The sequence below is a fragment of the Aotus nancymaae genome, unplaced genomic scaffold (genome assembly GCF_030222135.1).
Source record: "Aotus nancymaae isolate 86718 unplaced genomic scaffold, 86718_ANA_hifiasm-v0.15.2.pri h1tg000058l, whole genome shotgun sequence".
In the NCBI taxonomy this organism is placed as follows: domain Eukaryota; kingdom Metazoa; phylum Chordata; class Mammalia; order Primates; family Aotidae; genus Aotus; species Aotus nancymaae.
Window position 1 is genome coordinate 9,560,491 of NW_026988472.1, and position 23,576 is coordinate 9,584,066.

Sequence of the window (23,576 nt, forward strand, 5' to 3'; positions counted from 1 at the left end):
TTCTTAAGCTAATAAATAACTTCAGCAAAGTCTCAGGATACAAAATCAATGTGCAAAAATCACAAGCATTCCTAACACCAATAATAGACAAATCATGAGGGAACTCCCATTCATAATTGCTGCAAAGAGAATAAAACACCTAGGAATATAGCTTACAAGGGATGTGAAGGACCTCTTCAAGGAGAACTACAAACCACTGCTCAAGGAAATAAGAGAGGACACAAACAAATGGAAAAACATTCCATGCTCATGGGGAAGAATCAATATCATGAAAATGGCCATACTTCCCAAAGTAATTTATAGATTCAATGCTATCTCCCTCAAGCTACCATTGACTTTCTTCTCAGAATTAGGAAAAAAAAAACCTACTTTAAATTTCATATGGAACCAAAAAAGAGCCTATTTAGCCAAGACAATCGTAAGCAAAAAGAACAAAGCTGGAGGCATCACGCTACCTGACTTCAAACTATACTACAAGGTTGAGAGATTTAGAAGTGAATTTACCATAGGAGAGAAAGCTATACTGCTCCTGTCACCACTACCCATAATTGTTTCTGACACCAGGAGTGCCACATAATGGTGTGATATAAGGTAGTTTCCGCTCACCCATAATTAGCTAAAGGCATTGATAAAAGAGACACACTGAATACGTAAGAACATAGTACATCAGCATATTCATGGCATGGAATGACCTAATTGAAAGATTTTGCTAATCTAACAGAGAATGGGGTTGGGGGGACGTGGTTCCTAGTGACAGTGATGACCTGTAAGCATCACTGCATATAACCTAGTGAATTATTCTGCAAAGCACCTTAGCATACCTTATCTCACATTTCATCTCCATGGCAATCCAGGTAGGAGGGCAGGGCAGTTATTACTCATTAAACAAAGATTCAATGAGCACATACTATGTGCTGGGTACTCTCTGCCAGGTATTTGGTATGAGAAGATGAATGACACACTCCCCACTCATTCACTGGTCACTCTGCTCTGCCACATCCAATCTATCTCCAAGGCTTTCATGTTGGTTACTTGGTAACATGGCCTACAAAACCTGTGTGATCTGTCCCCTGCCCACCTTTCCAATTTTATCATGTGCCTCTTTATGCCTCATTCACTATGGTCCAGCTGCAGTGGACCATGCTGGGAAAGGACCCAGGGATTCTTCCCACCTCAGAAATTTCCAGTTTGTCTCCTCTGCCTGGGATGCTCTTCCCCCAACTTTTTGCCTGGATAACTCCTCCTCATCTTTCAAGTCTCAGATGAACTTGTCACTTCCTCCCATTTCCTTCTTCTCTCTATAAATTCAGTCTTTACTATTCTTTTTCATACGACTTGACTTTCCTAGCACTCACAATACTTTATAAGGAAATATCTGTATATTTGTTTGCACTCCAACTCCCCCATGAGACTGCAAGGCTTCAAAGGGCAGGGGTCATGACTTTTGTGTTCACTGCTATAACCTCAGCATCCACTCAATGCAGTGCCTGCCTGGCACACAGCAGACGTGAGAACAAAAATATTGAACAAGTGCAGTCAATGCCCTCAAGGTCCATACAATAGATCCAGAGGCTAGTTTTACCAGAAGATGGGGGAGGCTTCAGGAAAAGCTCATTGCTGAAAGGTAAGCAGGTGCTTGCTAGAAATGCTACCTACTAAAATGATCTAGGCCACCAGGGGCAGACTGCAGGTAAAGGGGAGGAAGGAATGTATGGTGCCTCTTGGAATATGGGCTTTGACATCTGGGTCCATGGTGGTACAATTATTCAAAACAGAGAAATGTATTGTATATGGAGAAATGTAAGGTAAGGCAAGTCTGTTATTATGATGTATTACTGGGGTGCAAGACCCAAGGAAAAGAACAGCTTGACAGTGTTGAGAATTTGGATGGCAAGAACTCCCTTGCCTACCTGTCTCTCACCATTCTCAAAGCTAAATAGGAAAGATTATGATTTCAACCCGGGAATATTCAGTGCTGAGTCACAGGTGGCCACAGGTAAGGCCAGACCAAAGAGAGGGCGGTGGAAGGACCAGAAGATTCAGCACAGGGTTTTTTTCTGACATCTGAAAAGTTGTTAATGACGTGACTTAGTGCGCTTATTTTTGGGAGGGGAGGACACAGAAGAAAAGAAAGAGAAAACTTCAGTGTCTAGTATCTCACATGTCTAGTAATATCTATTTCATTTCCACTGGGTGGTCCCTGTCCTGAATTTATTTCTAATCGTTCTATGTTTTTTCTTCTTTTTTTCTCTTGTTTTTCCCTATTAACTTCAATAGGAATAATCACTCTATGTTTTAATTTCTATGCTGTTCTATATTCCTCTTGGATGCAGTCAGGGCAGAAATCCTAAATAAATACATTAAAATACCACCTAATGCCAAAATGGTATTGGGTTGAAAATCATTAAAGTATGCCATTACTAAGGGAGATACTTCATACTGTTAACTCCTGAACAGCTTCTTTGGCCTGACTGGAGGTCTATAAATACTGGGTAGTTAACAGAAGGCAGGAAAGAGAAGAAGAAGAATCTGGCATTCATTGCCACCAATAGTGAAACTTTCTAGTCCCACCTCCCCCAACCCTTGACACACAGAACAGCATTACATGAAACAGGAAGCTATGAATCATAATTCTGGTTAAATAATAAGAACATATAGTTTATTTCATAAGCTAACATAGTGAGAAGGGGGGAAAAAACCATCCTGGAAGCCTCAATGAAAAAACTATTTTTGAGAGGAGGGAAAAGAAGCTAAACTTTTCAGGGTAGCAGTAAAGCATAGTAGGAAAAGACTAAGATTCAACGGAAAACTGTAAGATATCCAAGTGTGGGGAAGGCAGTGCAATGCAATAGGACTAAATAGGTAGACAGACTGAAAGAGTGAGCTGGGCAGCACTGATTATCAGGAGCTCCGGGGTCTACTCCTGGGTCTGGGTACCATGTGACAGCTATGTAGCCTAAAATAAGTCTCATTGGGCCTCAGTTTCATCCTTTGCAAGATTATACATCTGAAACAGATCACCTCTGAAGATCCCTTCCAGTTTAAAAACTTCTCTTTAATAATATACCTAATTTTATTTTTCATGCCAGAATTTATAATTCAATCAGAACAGCTACAATGGGCCAGGCATTTTGATGACTATCTGACTCTCATGTAGAAGCATGTGCAGTAAATATTATCATAACCGTTCACATATTATAATAGTAAAGGCCAGCATTTGCAAGTGTTTTACTGCATTTGTATTCACTTGCTACATCCTCCCAATAATCCTGAGTAGGTATTAGTATTAACCCCATTCTACAGATGAAGAAGGTAAGGCACAAAGAGATTAAATAACCTGCCCAAAGTCACATGGCTAGCAGTGACAAAGTCAGGATATAAATCCAGGGAGTTTGTCTCCAGACATGACACTTGACCCAGATATGATAATTGAGGCTTTTGGAGTTTAGATAACTTTGGCTACCAAATGGCAGACCTGAGTTCAGATCCAGGTGTATCACACTCCAAGACCTGTGCTCCCTCCACAACTGTGTGCTTAGGAAAGAATAACTGACTCTCAGAGAATAATTTTTTTGAAAGGTTTTCGTTTACACTCTATGCAATGCCTTCCATCAGAATCCATCCCCCACCAATTTCTCACCCTGAAGAGTTACAGAAAGGCAAAAGGCAAACAGAGACAAAGAACTCATTTCTTTTTTAAAAAATTTTTATTTATTTCTTTATTTTTTCAACTGACAAAGAACTCATTTCTTGAGTATCTGCTGTAGGTGAAGCACTGTGCCAGATAGAGGAAAAGGGGTGGGGTGGGAGGGGCTGCCTGCTTCTTTATTCCTGCTCTAACAACCTGACTTCCTTTCAAGAGTTACCTACTTTTGTCTCAGTCAACAGGCAGGACCAGATGGCTTCTCTTAGGTGATAGTGGTCCAATTAGCAAGCCACACGGCTACCCAGATTTCACACTGAAGCTTTCTCGTCAATTCACTGACTGCTTTGTGAGGCTCCCTCTTGCTCCCCACCCCCCATGTGTTGGCTAAATCAGTAGAGTGTTTACAAATACACTGCGATGTGCCAAGAAAAATCTGCACAGTCAAAACATACACTTCCTTTCAATTTGAAGCAGAACTGTTTCTCATTGCAACTATTTTATTATGATTTTCCTCCGCCTTATTTTCGCACTTAGCCTCCTCACCTTATTCTGCAACCTGTACATTAGATGCAGTGCCATTTCTCATCTTTTGCACAATCTTCCAAAAGAGTTTTTTGTAGTCAATGGGAGAGACAGCCAAAAAGTACAAGAGTACTTGAGGTACTTGAGCAAGTATTAATAGCAAAAAACCTGCTCTCACCAAACCCTCAGGGGCCTGGTTTCTTCTCTTTCACACTTTTGTTGGAAGGTAGAGTGGGGACACAGAGTGGCTGAAGCAGTTGTCCAGGGGACCATATATGCTGTGCTCCTTGCTGCCAGGTACTTGTTGAGAGTCTACTGACTTTTTTTTTGGCAATAAAAAAATTCCAAATTTATCTAGTTTTTTTCACACTTTAAATTACAGGCATATCTTGGAAATATTGCAGGCTTTGTTCCAGACCACCACAATAGAGCGAGTATTACAATAAACTGAGTCAAACAAATATTTTGGTTTCCGAGTGCCCATAAAAGTTAGGTTTACCCTTTACTGTAGTCTATTAAGTGTACAATAACATTATGTTTAAAAGAGCAATGTACGTTCCCTTAACTTTTTTTTGAGACAGAGTTTTGCTTTTGTTGCCCAGGCTGAAGTACAGTGGCATGCTCTCAGCTCATTGCAAGCTCCACCTCCCGGGTTGAAGCAATTCTCCTGCCTCAGCCTCCTGAGTAGCTGAGATTACAGGCGCGCACCACCACACCTGGCTACTTTTGCATTTTTAGTAGAGATGGGGTTTCACCATGTTTGTTAGGCTGGTCTCGAACTTCTGACCTCAGGTGATCCACCTGCCATGGCCTCCCAAAGTGCTGGGATTACAGGCGTGAGACACCGCGCCCGGCCCATACCTTAACTTTCAAATACTTTATTGGTAAAAAATGTTAACAATCATTTGAGCCTTTAGCAATTCATAATCTTTTTGCTGGTGGAGGGCCTTGCCTCAATGTTGATGGCTGGTGACTAACCAGGGTGGTAGTTGCTGAAAGATGAGATGGCTGTGGCAATTTATTAAACAAACTAATAAGGAAGCTTACCACATCGATTGACCCTTCCTTTCACCAGAGATTTGTCTGTAGTACATGATGCTACTTGACAGCATTTTACCCACAGAACTTGATTCACTCTTATATCTCATTTTCAAATAACTTGTTTTCTGGTTATAAAAGTTATATATATTCATTGTATAAAACTGAAAATAAATAAAAGTATATTTTTTAAAAAAGAGAGTAAAAGTAACTTTCCTATCACCTAGAGACAGCCAGTGTAACAACTTTGGATCACTTTCTTTATTTCTGTATCTATCTTCATTTCATAAGTGTATATGTAACATGTAAACACAGATACATGAACCCACACTTGAGTTAAAAAGAGAGAGATGGGTCCAGGCATGATGGCTCACAACTGTAATCCCTGCACTTTGGGAGGCCAAGACAAGTGGATTGCTTGAGCTCAGGAGTTTGAGACCAGCCTGGGCAACAAGGCAAAATCCTGTCTCTACAAGCACTATAAAAATTAGCCAAGTGTAATGGTACATGCCTGTAGTTCCTGCTACTCAAGAGGCTGAAGTGGGAGGATCGCTTGAGCCAGGGAGTTTGAGGTTGCAATGAGCCAAGATCCCACTACTGCACTCCAGGCTGGATGACAGAGGGAATCCCTGTCTCAAAAAAACAAAAACAAAAACAAAGGCAGAAAGAGAGAAAAAGAGAGAGAGAGAGAGAGAGAGGATAATCCCATACTTTCCCATTATATCTGGGACTACAGGCATGCACCACCATGCCTGGCTAATTTTCTTTATTTTTAGTAGGGATGGAGTGTATGTTGCCAAAGCTGGTCTTGAACTCCTGAACTCAAGCAATCCTCCTGCCCTGGCCTCTGAAAGTCCTGGGATTACACGTGTAAGCTACCACACCCAGCTAGTCTTGACTTTTAATGGCCAGACATACTGTTCGGAACTACTATAATTTACTTACATTCCCCTACTATGAAAACTATGTCTTCAGTTTTTCACTATAAATATCTTAGTATATAAAGCTGGGTACATATATCTGATGTTTCCTTCAGAAATGATACTTTTTAAAATTAACAATCCATGTTATTTACAGAAAAATGGAAAGATATAAGTAAAAATAAAGTCAACTATAATCTCCTTTTTAAAATACTTTTGTATATATCCTCTCGGACTTTGCTTCATACTATCCATACATGGACACAAACACATATATTACAATGGGATCATACTATTAATAATTTTAAAATGGCAACAATAATAGTTATCATGTATTGAGTACTTACCACATAACAGGCACTGTGATTTTCTCATTTAATCCCTTCAACAATCCCCTCAACAACTGCTCAGCTTTCCCAAACTTGATTGCACATTGGAATCATCTGGAGAACTTCAACAATTCTGTTCTATGTCCCAGCCCCAGAGATTCAGATTTAACTAGGCTCAGTGAGGCCTGGGCTTGGGAAGTTTGAAAAGATCCCCAGGTGATCTTTGGGCACACTAGATAGGAACTATTAGGTTAACTACTATTTTATCCCTATTTTACTAATGTGGAAATCAAGGAACATTAAGACAAGTAACATACCCAACAGCATACAGCTGATAAAGGTGTAGCTGGGATTTGAATTCAGGTGAAAGCCCAGAGTCCATACTTCCAGCAACAGTTGACTCTTGAACAATACGAGTTTGAACTGCACAGGTTCACTTACATGCAGATGTTTTTCAACCAAATGCCCAGATGGAAAATACAGTAATCCCAGAATATGAAACCCATGAATATGGAAGGTCAAGTTTTCCTATATGCAGGTTCTGCAGGGCTGACTGCAGGACCTGAGTATGCTAGGATTTTTGTATATTTGGGATCTTCAAATCCCCCGAGTACATGGAGGGATGACTGTATCGACAGCTTGGAATCTGCTTTCCCCTGCTCCCCCACTCCATGACCCCTGGGTTTAACATTATGTCATGAACCTATTTGTACGTTAATAAATAGAACTCTACATTATTATTTTCAGTAATTACTGTATTCCATTGTATAGATGCATCAAAATGCAAGTGTTTTCAATTTTTCCCATTATAGAAAGTGCTGCAATTAATATCCTTATTGATACATCTTTGTGCACACTCTTAATTACTTCCTTAGGATAAATTCCAAGAAAATAAAATGCTGGGTCAAAAGGTAAACACATTTTTTAAAGCTTTTAATAAATATTGCCAAATTGACACTCCCACCACAAGTGTATGAGAACATCTGCTTCCTTGTGTCTTTGCCAACAGTGAGTTCTGTCATTCCTTTTTAATCTTTGCAAATTATACTGGAGAAAATGGTATGCCATTCTAATTCCCCTTTATTTGACTACTACTGAGATACATGTTTACTGGTCATTTGCATTTCTTCTTTGATGTATTTTCCTTTGCACATTTTCCCTTGTCCTTTGTACATTTTTCTAGTAAAATCGTTGCTTTTTTCTTATCGCCCTGTTAAGTCTTTGTGTTTCAGATAATGAATCTTGCTGCAATTGTTTCTAGTTTTCTCATTAACTTTATTTATGGTTTGTGCAGAAATTTTAAATTTTCATATAATTGATTATATCAGTCTTTTTCCTTATTATTCTACCTTTGATAATATACATACAAATATCTTCCCTATATATAGTCTTCCATATTTTTTGAGTTCCTTTATCATTACCCTCTCTTAAAAAAAAACAACCTTTATTTATTGCAGCAGCTCTCAAACAGGATTGCACAACAGAATTGCTCATAGAGCTTCTTTAAATGCTCAGGTCTTATGACTAAATCACAATCTAGGGGAATGGGGACCTGAGTAGGAATATTTTTTTAAAGCACCACAGGTAATTCTGATATCCCCTCCTTTAATAAGAAACATATTAATCCTTCTAAATTTATGCTGTCATTTTTTCCAAATTACTTCAGCACATTTGTTAAATACATCAGTTCATTAATTTGAAGTGCTACTTTTATCCTGGTTGATAAGCTCCATGATAGCAGAGACCATACCTGTTTCCACTGACCATTGCGTCTCTAGGGTCCAGCAGAGTGCCTGCTGCACAACTGGTGTTCAATAAATGTTAATGGAATACATAAATAACACCTGACAACACAAGTCTCCAACCTCAAACTGGCTGGAGGTTATTAATGATAACCCTGAGTTACCAAAAATATTAAATTATGCTCAGTACACTCCGTTTAAAGTGGCCAGAAAATAAATTAGAGGACTCCATTAAGTGAAGTCAAAATAATAATGCTAGCCCCATTTAAGAGGTATGAGAATTCAGATCAAATTCCCCGTGGAGGAACCAGACAGCAATGACCCAAGAAACTAAGGAGATTTGGGTTCCTCTAGTTCTTGGGGTTCCTCCACAAGCTCTAGAGACTGACTCAGAAGCTTCCTTGAGCTGAGAACAGACTCATGCATTCCCTCTTCCATGAGCCCATGGAAAGAATACTGGAATAGGGAATTAGGTGACCTGGATCTTAATACTAGTTCTAGGATCAACTGCTACCTATTGAACATTGGGCTTATCACTTAACCTCTAGGGATTGAGCTAGATGTTTTCTAAGGATCTTTTCAAGTGTAAACATCTACTTGAAGACCCAAATGGACAACCACAGGGAAGGGCTTCCAAAGACAATCTGAAATTACCTCCACAGAACAAGGTCCCAGTCCCACCCCAGGTTATAGGAAAATAATAGTGACAGTAGTAGTAATAACAGCTATTGCTAAATTTTACTGAGCACTTATCATATGCTAAACAATAATATCTTATTATTATATTAAAGGCACATACTTATATGGCATTTACTATGTTCCAAGTGCTCTGCATATATTAGTTTAACTTGTCTTTACAGCAAGTTTAGCAGGTGTTCTACTTCTCCCTCTTTTCAAAAATTGATATATAATAGCTGTACATATTTTGGGGGCATATGTGATATTTTGATACACGTATACAATGTGTAATGATCAAATCAGGGTAATTGGGATATCCATCACCTCTAACATTTATCTTTGTGTTAAAAACATTCCAATTTTTTTCAAGCCATTTTGAAATATACAATAAATTGTTAGCTGTAGTCCCCCTGCTGTACTACTGAATACTAGAACTTTTTCCTTTTCTCTAATTGTATGCTTATACCCATTAACCCACTTCTTTTCATTCCCCAACCTCCTTCCCTTCCCAGACTCTGGAAACCAGCATTCGACTTTCTACCCTCATGAGATCCACATTTTTTTAGTTCCCATATGAGTGAGAATATGAGGTATTTATCTTTCTGTGCCTGGTTTATTTCACTTACATAATGACTTCCAGTTCCATCCATGTTGCTGCAAATGACAGGATTTCATTCTTTTTATGGCTGACTAATATTTCATTGAGTATTTGTAACACATGTTCTTTATCCATTCATCCAGTGATGGATACTTAGGTTGACTTCCTATCTTGGCTATTGTGAATAGTGCTGCAAATAGACATGGGAGTGCAGCTCTCTTTACAATACTGATTTCCTTTCTTTCGGCTATATACCTAGCAGTGGGATGAGTTATATTACTATCTCCATTTACAGGAGAAAACTTGTACACAGAGGGATTAAGTGACTTGCCCAAAGCCTCGTATCTAACAAGTGACAGAACCAATGGAATGAAACTCAGATCCACACATTTAACTATCATACCACACTGCTTCCAAACTATCGTTGTACTTTGCTTGTTACTTCAGAGGTTGCCCAAAACAAAGGATAAGCTACAGTTATCCAAAGAGCTTACTTATATGGAACACACCCCTCTTTACTAATGCTAGAAAAATGAAGTTTCACTTCAATGTAATTTTAAGCACATCAGATTTCAGGGCCTGGGCTTGCAAAATACATTATTTACTAAGAAAATATGACATTTTGATTAAGAGTTGTTAAACATTAAGATGTTTTTATTATAAAATAAATCATTAACTGGTAATGACATTTCCATTAACTACAGAGAAAAAAATACAAGCTCTTTATGCACCATTAGGAACAAAACTTTAGATCCCCATCTGTGCCAACCTCAGTTATGAGTTTCAAAACTGTCTTTGAAACATAGACCTGACAGCCCACAGGTGTCTCAACCCCAACAGGTCATCCAAATCCAGTGCACCATCCCCTTCAGCTACCTCTCATGCTCCCCATCCCAGAGAATGGCACCACTGGCCCTCAGGCACCCAAGCTGGTAGTTAATCCAGGCCCACTTCTTGCCACATCCAATCACAGAACATTCTAGAATCTCATTCTCTCTAACCTTTCTGCCCTTGCTTCTGCTCAGACCCTTACCATCTCTCCCCTCAAGTATTCCAGAAACCTCCTGACTGACTCCCAGTTTTCATCGTCTCCAGCTCAGCACTGCTGCCAAAGTAATCTTTCTAAAACAAAATCTGATTATGTTACTTCCCTGTTTAGAATCTTTGTCTTCAGGATAAAGTGTAAAATCCTTCCTAGAACATACAAGGCTCTTTATTATCTGGCCTCCAACTACCTTCCCTGCTTCGTCTGAGGTCGTGCCCCTACACATCTCACATGAGGCAAACAGAGCAACTTGGAACTTCCCAAACAGTGCTGCTCTGTCTGCCCAGAATGCAATTCTCTTATTTGCCCATCTGGCAAACTCCTACTCATTTTTTTAGACCAGCTCAAAACTCAGACTTCAACAAGCTTTTCACTGGGCTTCCCTTGCTTTTTGTACCTCTCTATTCTAACACTTATTCAACATGGCAAAATTATTTGTTTATATGTCTGTCTTTAGATGGCAAGGAATCTTCCAGCATCCTGCAACTTATTGATCTCTGTATTTTGTTTGTTGAATGAATGCCTCAGGATTTAAGCAAGAATATCCAAATTGCTTTTGATAAATGCCCATTGTGTGAGTCAAAGCAAGCATACAGGCCAAATCTCATTTCCATAAATGTCTTCAAATTGATAATCTTTATACATGGAAACTACTTGTTACATTTGTGTGCCTAAGTCATAACCAACACAATGAAACATTTTTAAAAGGTACATTAGACAACCAGCTAACCAACCTGCTGAATATTTCTAGATATTCAAGCTATTTCATTCTACTCCATTTAAGGGGTCTTTAACTTTTTGTGGGTCACAGGCCAATTTTGGCAATGTTTGTCTACCATTTCTTAAACCCACACTCACTTTTCATAACCACAAAAATCCCACATTCTCCTGGAGATTCTGAAACCCTCCAAAGGGCACAAGCCTCAACCCCATTAAAAATAAAACAATTTTGTATGTGGCAGGAATTCGTAAGTTCATGAGAGATGTAATCCATCAGCTAAGATACTCCTGAGCTTTGCTCTCAGGTAGTTCATATATAAAAATAGGCATTTTCCTTCTCAATGTTTATATTCTATCAAATATAAACACTGTAACATTAAATACGTTCTTTCAAACTGCGTAACTCACAAGAAAGTTTTTGTTGGGAAAATGAAGCTGGAGAGGCACTGACATCTGTCTCCCCCACCTTATGGTGGGGAATCATGATAGAAATGTTCCAGAAACAAATGAAAAACACAAATGAGAAAAAAAAAATCCTATCTCCTGTCTTATAACCCCCCACGAGCACTTGTTTAAATGAAGGGAGTTCTATTCAATGCTGCTGGCATGCCATTTTCCTACTTCTCCTCCAACCCCACTTTTAAATAATTTGAACTTATAGTTAGCAGCAGCTTCTTTTAAACTAATGTGTTTTGTCCTTGCAAAGACAAAGGGTTAAATTAAAGAACAGCTGGCTGCCTGCCATTGGCTGGGTGGGAAACAGTTGGGTGAGGGTAGAGAACAGAGTAGGAGGAAAAACCAGTTAGAAGAATAAGTACTAATTTCTTACCCTGCCACATGGCCATCTTGATCCTATCTTCACCCACTCTGGGGTCACAGGCTGAGTTTCCCAGAGCCTCTCAGTTTTGTAGGGAGATTTGATGGAAAGGGAGCTATGTGGCTCTGTTTTCTGCAAGGTGCTAAAGCCCCAAACCTGAAAATGTAAACAGAAAAATAAATACCTAAAAGAAACTACACATTTCAAATGATTGAAAAGTATCTCCTGCCCCTCTCTGAACTTCTCTTTCAAAGATATGCAGGCACGGGTAGTGTCAAGTTTCCCTCTAAGCAGCAAGGTATCTCTGAAGAGAGGGAAAATTGAGAGATCTGGAGTGAGTTAATGTTGCCACTCAATGCTGTACAATTCTGCATGAATCACTGGAGCTTCAGTAAATGAGTTCTGAGTTTCAGCTGATGAGTTGCTGAATGAAATTACCAATAAGCACCTTTCCTACCTTGAAGTTTCATGCTTTGGAGACTGAAGAGCAACATTAACAGCCAGTGCCCTAACCAACCCCCAAATACCCAACTTTACATTTAAAAATCAGTAGAAGGAGAGAAAGTTTATGAATAAAGTTTGGAAACAGATCTTGTATAGGGGAAAAAAAGGAAACAGAATAAAAAGTGAAGAGTGATACCCTCTGAGTGGTAGTTCTTTCTCCTTGCGTCATTATACTTTCCTACCATTTGCAAATTTCATATAATGAGCATATATTGCTTTTATAATCGGGGGTAAATGAACCAAAGAAGAAAAATGTAAAAATGGAATACCAATTTAAAGAAAATCAAATTAATTCAGCTAATCCTATTGTTAAAACTTCAAATTCAGTCTTAGGACAATACTATTTGCAAAGACATTAAAAGAGTTAGGGACCAGGCTCGGTGACTCACATCTGTAATCCCAGCACTTTGGGAGGCTGAAGAGGGCACATCACCTGAGGTCAGGAGTTCGAGACCAGCCTGGCCAACGTGGTGAAACCCCATCTCTACTAAAAACACAAAAATTAGCCGAGCATGATGGCACACTATAATTACAGGTGATGCCTATAATCCCACCTACTCGGGAGGTCAAGGCAGGAGAATCGCTTGAACCTGGGAGGTGGAGATTGCAGTGAGCCAAGACTGTGCCCAGCCTGGGCGACAGAACAAGATCCGTGTCTAGAAAAAATAAAAAGAGCTAGGAATGAGACAAAATGAGGGGTCTGACGACTTAGTTTGATTTAGAGGTTTAACACTCTGCTTGTCCATTTAAACAAGATCTCAGGTCTTCCCTATTTAGCATACAAGCCAATCTGTTGTTTGTTTGTTTGTTTTTATAAAAGTCTTCACCTTTTTGACCTGGTCAACATCAAAGTAGATTATTTCCATATCTTTTATACAACCAACACCTCCACCCACTAAGTGCGCTAAAGCACAAACACTGAAGGCTAATGCCAACGTGATGGCCTTCTTTAATGACGTAAGGGTTAACGTGTACAGAAGTCCCAAAACATCAACAGAGAAAAGACAGTGCTTTGGACAAGGAAAAGTTGGCGAAGTCCAAGAAAAGTAGGAACTCACAAACTCCCAGGGTGAATTCACCAGGAAAAAGCGCTCTGATGACTTATATGAGACCTGGGACAGTCTATTTTGGTTTGCCTTTTTTTCTTCCTATTTCACATGCAGTTAAGAAGTAATGAACGGCGCCCCGTAAAACTAGGCGAAATTTAACAGCTCTTAAGTTAAATCCGAGCAGTTGCTAATAAATGTACGAAGTTTATGTAAAGCGGCTTTGTACTGGTTTTTTATGCTCCAAACTTCTAGATTTCCCTCACTTACCCGGGGCAGCTTCCACTGACGTTATTATCGCGCGGGCACAGGTACAACTTCGCTTGGAACTCCCGGCAACTGATTTGCTCTGAAATGTTAATCAAAGGAAACGTGCGTCAATGTAAAGGTAAAGTTCTCCCGTATGGGTCAAGGCGCTCAAGAGCAAGGCTCGAAATTTTGGAGAGAACCAGCTACGCGCGTTAAGTGGCAAAAGGAAAACAGAGCAGCAACTACTTTTCTCCACCTTGCTAAGTTTCTCCACTTCGCTAAGACCCATACAAAACGAGCGGCAAGTCCAGAGCCGGAGGGAGAAGAGTCGGGCCTCGGCTGAGTTTTGCCAGCCTAAGTCACCCTACCCCAGTCCAGGAAAGGGAACGCAGGCTGCTAACCACTCCGATTCAAAACCGGGGCGGGCTTGGCGCCTCTCCGCAAGGAAACTTCGCTCGGGCAGCCCAGGGACCCTTCTCCGAGAACAGGGTTGGGCTCCCGGGAAGACGCCGCTCCGCACTGGCTGGAACTAGCCTGTCTACCTCCTCCGAGCGCCGGGCTGCCGCCGCCAGGAACTGGGAAGCCCTATCTCCTGGGGGCCAAGCCAGCAGGGTTGCGCTTCCCCTGTGTCGCTGAGCTTAGTGGGTGCTCCGGGGGTGGGCCGGGGGCCAGCGGCCCGCCAAGGACCTGCTGGGGAAGGGACAGCCCGTTTGCCTTTACCTGTCGCTGAGGTCCGGAGCGACGGAGCCCGTGTCCGCCGCCGGTGGGCAGCGCGCTCGGTCGGCTCTGGCGTCCAGGACACCAAGTTGAGCGAGCGCCCCACGTAGCCGGCAGAGCTTCATTCACACAGCCCAGCCTGGGAGGAGGGGGAGCGAAGCGGGCGCGCGGCTCATGTGACAGGGCGCCTCGTAAGTATCGTCTCAGCCCAACCGGCGTCTGCGCGTGCGCGCCACGGCGGGCTCACACCCGGCGCCTCCGCCCAGCGAAGGTGAGGGGACGCCCGCCGGGGAGGAGCTGCCGGGAGGAGTTTCAATTTGCGCAGCCGCAGTAAGTCAGCCCCGCTCGCTGCCATATTTAATGAGGACTGGGCGGGCTGGTCCTACCTAATCCAGTGCTGGGCGTGTCAGTTGCCTTTGAAAACGCAATGCCCATTGTGTTTCACTATTTCCAGCCTGCAGTGCCTTTTTGCTGAGGGACATGGGTTGTCCTTAGAATAAAACTGTCTATCCTGAGCTTACGGCCCACAGAGTAATTACTAGTAGAAATCCAATACTAATAACATTAGATCACATAATTTGAGCTTCTTCTTAATATACAGGCACTCTTCTAAGCCCTTTACTTTTTTCATCTCATTTGATGTTCACAATAACCACAAGGGTATTTCTCCGTTTTTACTCATAAGAATACACAGGCACAAAAAGCTTAAGTAACTTGTCCAAGCTCCTATAATAGTAGCAATAGGAATAGTGATCAAACGTAGTGATGCTTTTAACAGCCAACTTGATGCTCCCAACAACACTGCAAAAACTATACTGCATTTATCTGTACTGTATTATCTCCATGTTAATCATTACAAAACAGAGGCTCAGAAAGCAAATATCACAGAACTAGTAAGTGGTAGAACTGGGAATCCAACTTAGGTCTGACTCCAAAGCCTTTACTCTAGGTTTGGAAGAAATAGCCCCCTGTTTTGCAGAAGAGAAAACTTAGACCAAATGGGGTGCATTGACTCACTTAAGATGATCCAGCTAATTAGTTTTTGGCAGACTTGAGACTGGAATCCTTATGATTAACCCAAGTAATCTAGCACCCGGATACTCTACTGCAGTGAACAATTTGGAATGGCTACTTTGGACAAGCTAAGTGTTCAGGGATTTAAAAACCCCTATCCTAGCCCAATCAGCATAAGGCTACCAGGGAAAAATCTGTAATCCAACATAGTCAGGCTTTGACCCATTGCAATATGAGAGACTGTACACCAGAGAAACCGTTGGCATCTCATCAAACAGAAAAACATAGAGTCATTATAGGATTGGGGAGAAGAGTGGAGCTTAGGTGAATTTTAGAATTTTAAACAAAGCAGTGTTTTGGTAAGCTCAAAGCAAAGCAGTACTGTCATTTGGGGTCACCATCAGGTCTGGACTGCAAAGTGAACCCAGAGTTGTGTTTCCTTGGGAACCACAAAATAAAGATAGATGTGGAATGTTGTGTCCAGATACCCCTTATCTGAAGCTCTGCACCTGGGTTGGAAATTGAGGCTGCTTCTCTGTGTCAAAGAAACTTATGTCCTCCAGATGCATGTGGGATGTTTCGTTCTTACTGATACGATTTCAAGCAGAAAAGTTTCTGATAATCTATGATTTTGGAGAACAAAGTCTCTCAGTGAATAAAAAAGTGGTGGTCACTGAAATAAAAATATCGTTAGTACTTCACAGCTGCAATATGTCCTCCAGAGAAATATTGTTCTCTGTTAAATTTGCATCTGGCTTTATCTGTGTGTTATTCCAGCCTGATGAATGGCCGGATTTTTGTTTTCTCAGTCCAAAATAATTTTTGCTTTCTGAGCTGGTAACAATCTCTTCCTTCAGGCTCTCATAGTGTGTGAGATAGCCACAAATGACTAGAAAGAATCAGTACAGGCCTTTAATAAAAGTAAATCCAAGTGGAGGTAACACCATTGGCAAAGGTGAGCAGACAAGAAGTTTTATGCGAGGACCCGTGAATAGCCTTAAGTGGTTGAAATTTAGGGTAGGGAAGTGCAGGGGAATTGTGGAAGACAATACCCAGAAGGTAAATTGGGTCCCAATTTTGGAGGATCCTGAATATTGGACTAAGACTTGTACTTAATTCAGAAAGTGACTGAGGAAGAATTGAGGTTTCTGAGCAAGGCAATCCCCTTTTTGGAATTCATCTTTTAAAAAGTGAATCTAGAGTAATTGTTCAAAGAGAGGTTTGTTTGTTTGCTTGATTTTTTTTTTTCTGTCATTGAAGTAGAAGAAACTGGAGCTCATATGTAGATCAAGCAGAAAAACTACTGGTGAAATCAACAATAAAGAGGCAAGAGGCCGGGCACTGTGGCTCACACCTGTAATCCCAGCACTTTGGGAGGCCAAGGAGGATGGATATTCTGAGGTCAGGAGTTGGACACCAGCCTCGGCAACATGATAAACCCCATCTCTACTAAAAATACAAAAATAAGCCAGGCGTGGTGGCAGGCACCTTTAATCCCAGCTACTCGGGAGGCTGAGGCAGGAGAATTGCTTGAACCCAGGAGGCGGAGGTTGCAGTGAGCGGAGACCACGCCATTGCACTCCAGCCTGGGCCACAAGAGCGAAACTCTATCTCACATACACACAAAAAAGAGGCAAGAAAAGGAGGGGTAACTAATGGAGTGAAATAATTGAGGGGAGAGAAATGAGATTTAAAACACAAGCTAACCTTGGACACCTCTTCCTCTGATACAAGAAAAAACGGGTTGAAGGATGGCAGTCTGGCTCGAAGGAGACATGTCACGAAGCTGCCTCTGCAGAGCAAACATATTTGCTTTACTTGGAGTACACAGGGGTTTATTTGGGAGAGCTGAGGAGGGAGTGGGAGCGGGTGGGAGGAAGCAAGGAGTTGCGGGGGATTGGAAGTTATGAGATGGCTGCAGTACACCCAGATTACCACTTGGTGTCGCCACTGACCGTGACAGCCTGGAGGGCTCCAGTTGGGGACCAAATTTCCCCTTACCCCGCCAAAAATGTGCATTTCAAAAAAAGAACATTTAATTTTTTTTTCGAACTGCAAAATACAACAGGGAATGAGTACTGGAGCCAGGCTGCCTAGGCTGGCCAATCATAATTACTAACTGTGTCACCTTGCTCAACTCATCTAACCTCACTGTTTTGGGTTTCTTATCTATAAAATGGGATGATAGGATTAAATGTATTAATAGATGCAGAACAGTTAGAACAGATTAAGCACTTAATAAATGTTAGCTTGTATTACTATTGATGATGATAATGATGATGAACAAGACTCCTTCAGCCTTTGGATCCCCAAGTTTTTCAGAAGCTACTTGTATAAATGCCTATACAACAATACCTTCCCAAGCGAAGTGGTGAGAGTGTGGTGCTAATGAGGCAGAGTTTACAGTTCAATCAAGAGGTACAGATTCTGTTAACTCATTTTCTTTTCCATGGCTCAGACCACTCTCTAGAGAAATCCAGCCAGGTGTCTCATGTGTCTGTGCCCATGGTCATGAGTGGGTTTGGCCAAGAAAGTGAAGATAGATCAACATAATGAGTCCTCTGCTGTCCTCCTCCTAGCCTGGAAAAAATTGAAAAGATGTTACCACCCCACCTCCCATGATGGTCAACAAACTGTTAATAGGTCAAGAGCCATTTCAGTTCTTATAAAGCAAAGAGTAAATTGTGATCTTAAAGCTTATTTTTAAAAAAGCAGGGAACTTCTCTGTATAATAAAAGATAGCATTTTAGACTTAATATTGCAAAAGAAAAGCCTTTAGAACAATAGATCACAGTGACACCTAAAGTATCATGTCTAAATGCAGCTTTAACTTTCATTTTTAAATTGGCATTGCAAATAGAGGCAAATAGTTAGATGAGTACATAGCCAGGTACAGTAGTAAGTGAATGTTTCTGGTATGGTTCTAATGTATTTGTTTCACATTTTTTGAGCCCTTACTATTATGCTAGCCATTGTGCTAGCCCTCGAGATACTGATTTTAAAGTAAAATTTCCCGAGTGCCTAAGAAATGCATGGGAAAAAAATGGGGCACAATAAAAGAAAATGAACAAAGTTCTCTAGCTCAGGGGATCTATCAAAACAGTAGGTTAGGAAATCCTGATAATAAAGTGATCTGAAGTCATTTGTAATTTCCCTGTGCCTAGAGAGCAGGGTATCAAAATTAACAAATGGCTTCTGTACCAAAAACGGATAGCTAACCTCATAATCGGAGAAATACTAATAAAAGCTACCATGAGACACTATTGACAAAGTTTTAAATATTTATAATACATTGTGTTGGCCGGGCACAGTGGCTCACACCTGTAATCCCAGCACTTTGGGAAGCCAAGATGGGCAGATCGCTTGAGCCCAAGAGTTCCAGACCAGCCTGGCCAGTGTGACAAAATCCCATCTCTACTGAAGATACAAAAATTAGGCAGGTGTGGTGGTGCACGCCTGTAATCCTAGCTACTCGGGTGGCTGAGGCAGGAGAATCGTCTGAACCTGGGAGGCAGAGGTTGCAGTGAGCTGAGACCACACCACTACACTCCAGCCTGGGCAACACAGTAAGACTGCCTGAAAAATAATAATAATCATAATACACTGTATTGACAAAACAGGGGTGGGAGGGTAAGTCCCTTCATAAATTGTTGGTGGGAGTGCAATTAGTCCATTGAAGGCAATTTTGCAATAGCTATGAAAATTACAAATATATAAGACTTTGATCCCAAAATTCCATTTCCAGAAATTTCTCCTTCAGTTATGTTTGCATGGGTATAAAATGTTATATGAACAAGGTTATTCACTGTAGCATTGTTTGTAATAATAAAAACTGGGAAGCAACCAGATGTCCCTCAATAGGGGACTGATCAAATAAATAATGGTGCATCTCTCCAATAGGAAAAAAAAAAAAGAATGAGAGGCCAAATGCGGTGGCTCACACCAATAGTCACAGCACTTTGGGAGGCCAAAGTCGGAGGATCGTTTGAGCCCAGGGATTCAAGACCAGCCTGGGCAATATGAGAACCTTCGCTAGAAATAATACAAAAATTAGCCAGGTGTGGTAGTGCACCTGTGGTCCCAGTTCCTCAGGAGGTTGAGATGGGAGGATCACTTGAGTCTCGGAGTTCAAAGCTACAGTGAGCCTCAATTGCACTACTGCACTCTGGCCTAGACAACAAAATGAGACCCCATCTCAAAAAGAAAAAAAAAGAATGAGAAAGCTTTTTATGTGTTTTACTCAAAATTCTCTACAATACAGTATGTGGATGTAGAGCTATGTACCTTCTTAATTTTGTGCCATGGACATGTATTACCCATTCAGTTATATATCTTTAAAAGTAATATAGGAAAACAAGAATAGTGTTTGATTGAAGGATAATTTTTGACAACTGGCTTTGATGAGAAATTTTAATTTTTAAAAATTCCATGTCAGGCCAGGTACGATAGCTCATGCCTATCATCTCAGCATTTTGGGAGGTAGAGGCAGGTAGATCATTTGAAGTCAGAAGTTCGAGACCAGCCAGGCCCACATGGTGAAACCCCCATCTCTACTAAAAATACAAAAAATTAGCCAGGCATGGTGGTGCACACCTGCAGTCCTAGCTACTCGGGAGGCTGAGGCAGAAGAATTGCTTGAATCCAGGAGGTGGAGATGGCAGTGAGCCAAGATCACATCCCTGCACTCCAGTCTCGATGATAAAGCAAGACTCCATCTCAAAAAAAAAAAAAAAAACCACGTCAGTCTGCTGCCCTCTATGTGAGAGAAGTCCAAGTCTAGCTAGAGTTCCTACTATTCTAAGGCAGCAGATATGAGGGTTTGTTTAGGGAATGTTTTTGAGGATTTGAAGATCTCTCACTTGTAAGTTCATCAGCTCTGTATAGACTTCTGTTCCATAGAGGAGTTAAAGCGCAGTGGAATAGTGGTAGTGGTTTCTCTGAACCACTCTGCTACCTGTTTGCCAACTAGCCTGCAAGCTCCTTGACGGCAGGCCCATGTCCTATATTTTCCTTTATATTCCTTACAGCAATGCTTTTCAAACTATTTGTGGGAAAAACTCATTTTCCCCCAAATCCATCGTGTATCAATACTTTTATAAAATACAATTCTAATAAATTACTAGAAAAATAAAATAAAAACAAAAACTCAAAATACAAGTGCAACTCTTTTTTTTTTTGAGACGGAGTTTCGCTCTTGTTACCCAGGCTGGAGTGCAATGGGGCGATCTCGGCTCACCGCAACCTCCGCCTCCTGGGTTCAAGCAATTCTCCTACCTCAGCCTCCGGAGTAGCTGGGATTACAGGCTGTGCCACCATGCCCAGCTAATTTTTGTATTTTTAGTAGAGACGGGGTTTCACCATGTTGACCAGGATGGTCTCGATCTCTTGACCTCGTGATCCACCCGCTTCGGCCTCCCAAAGTGCTGGGATTACAGGCGTGAGCCACGGCGCCCGGCCAAGTGAAACTCTTTCATGGTTACATTCAAAAGACATAAAATACTCTGTCAAATTCTTAAGGTTTTGAAACATTTACTCTCAATTTTATTCCTATTCGATTCAACCCAACAATAAGCAGTTTGTGGACCAGCAGTGGGCCAAGGACCACACTTTGAATAATATTACCTGACAGGACTACTGCAACACCCAGCTCATTGTAGGAATTCAATAAATCTTGGGTTTAATTCTGCATTTCTATAGAATGTTTTCTACTTTGTGTTTTCAAATCTATTTTCCTCTGCTATCCTCATACCACTTTCCGAGTTAAGTGGAGCAGATTTTGTCATTCCCATTTGACAGAAGAGGAAGTTGAGGCATGCAGATTAAGCGATTTCCCTGATCTGAAACAGCTACTTTGTGTCAGAACCCCAAATTAGTCTCTGACTCCTACTGTACCTTGTGGCAGTGGCATTAAGAAAGCCTTCCAGTCAAAGAGTCCAACCAATTAGAGTAAAACCTGCCTTAGGTTTTCCAAATAATAGCAAGTTGCCTGCCTGGTACAATAGAAAAAGCAGAGACTCAAATCTGGGTTTGTGCCAGTTTTACCTGTGATTCTGTCACCTTATCTCTAAAGGGGATAATAGCAACTTCTCCCAAAGCTGCACTAAGAACTGTATGGTGGCCGGGCGCCGTGGTTCACGCCTGTAATCCCAGCATTTTGGGAGGCCGAGGCAGGTGTATAACAAGGTCAGGAGTTCAAGGCCAGCTTGGCCAAGATGGTGAAACTCTGTCTCTACTAAAAATAGCCGGGCGTGGTGGCACGTGCCTGTAATCCCAGCTACTCGGGAGGCTGAGACGGAGAATTGCCTAAACCTGGGAGGTGGAGGTTTCAGTAAGCCGATAACACGCCACTGCACTCCAGCCTAGGCGACAGAGCGGGACTTCGTCTCAAGAAAAAAAAAAAAACTATATGGTGAATTAAATACCCGGGCTCGTAGTTCAGAAAGAATGGTTGTTATTAATATTAGGCTCAGTTTAGAAGCCCTGCCTTGAAGAGTTTGCTCCTTAATCCTCATCACATGGAATGCGCGCCATCTACTGGTAGAGCAGGGAACATATCTCTAGGAAGAGGCTTTGCTCTCCGTAGGAACGGATGTGAATCATGATCTTTATTTCTCTTTTTACATTGACTGCTAGAAAGTTTGGGGCCAAATATTTGGTATCCCCCACCCCCGGCAAGTGAACAGGATTTTAAAGATTGCATTTTATGTTAACTTTACCTCTAGTTCCATTTTATTTTACCTATCTGAAACCCTCCCATGGCTCCCAAATCATGGCTCAAGGAGGAGCAAAAGTCAAAGTCCTTACACAGGACTTACATGTACACAGCTGTGCATGATCGGGCCCCCTGTTAGTTCTCTGACCTCATCACCAAATACTCTCTTCCTTATTCATACTGTTTCATTTTATTTTTTCATTTTATTTTTTTCTTGGCTGGATTATCTCATTTTTTAATCAATTTTTGTAGTCACTTTGAATACCCTTTAGAATATGTAGAATAGTGATTTACTAAACTAGATAAAATTTGACAAGCATATATTCTAGCTTTTGTTATTGTTAGTCTGTTATCCTGGCCACCTCTGTAATCTAACAATAGATGCAAGAGTAGATAAGTTAACTCTAAAATATAATGCAGGTAAAATAATTACAATTTAAAGTAAATCTCTGTGACTCCAAGCATATGTAGATTTAAGTGGCCACCATCAAATTCACCACAACCTGAATTAAGTGATATATTCATTTATTTATATGCTGAACACTTACTATGTGCCATTCACTGTTCCAGGTACAGGAAATTTATCAGTACCAACCTGGCCAAATGGTGAAACCCAGTCTCTAATAAAAACACAAAAATTAGCTAGGCATGGTACATGTCTGTAATCTCAGCTGCTTGGGAGGCTGAGGCAGGAGAATTGCCTGAACCTGGGAGGCAGAGGTTGCAGTGAGCCAAGATCACGCCACTGCACTGCAGCCTGGGCAACAGAGAGACTCCATCTCAAAAAAAAAAAAAAAAAAATCATCCGTAAACAAAAAGACAAAAGTTCAGGCCTTCGCTGAGCTTACACTGGGGAAGGGTGGAAGTACAGACAGATGAGAAATAAGATAAATAGAATATTATATGGTACACGTAGAAGGTATGTGCTGTGAAAAAATAAGCTGTGAGGAGGTATATAAAGAGATCTGAAGAGTTACAAATTAAAATAGTGTAATCAGAGAACGCCTTGAGGGAAGGTGACACTTGAAAAGGTGACCCATGAGAAAGCACTTGCAGGAAGTGAAAGTTCCTGGAGGCACCTGGAGGAAGAAGATTCCAGGTCAAGTGAAAGCAAGCGGGAGGGCTCTTGGATGGAAGCATTGTGGCGTGACTGGAAACAGCTGGTGTGGTAGAAACAGCATGAGCAAGGAAGAGAACAGTTGATGATGAGGTCAGAGAACTAACAGGGGCCCAATCATGTACAGCTGTGTAGGCCAGTGTAAGGACTTTGACTTTTGCT

The 23,576-nt window shown here is 41.2% G+C and overlaps 1 protein-coding gene across 1 annotated transcript in view; it reads right to left on the bottom strand.

Annotated features, from left to right (window-relative positions):
* The window catches only part of CLCN5 (chloride voltage-gated channel 5), a 166,882-nt gene extending 152,111 nt beyond the window's left edge, over positions 1-14,771 (bottom strand). The window contains exons 1-3 of the mRNA XM_012471577.3: positions 14,575-14,771; positions 13,876-13,954; positions 12,068-12,211 (exon numbers count right to left, since the gene is read on the bottom strand). Of these exons, the coding sequence (XP_012327000.2) occupies positions 12,068-12,083 (16 nt within the window). The 5' untranslated portion in view covers positions 12,084-12,211; positions 13,876-13,954; positions 14,575-14,771. The remainder of the gene's footprint in view (positions 1-12,067; positions 12,212-13,875; positions 13,955-14,574) is intronic.
* Positions 14,772-23,576: the final 8,805 nt, after the last annotated feature.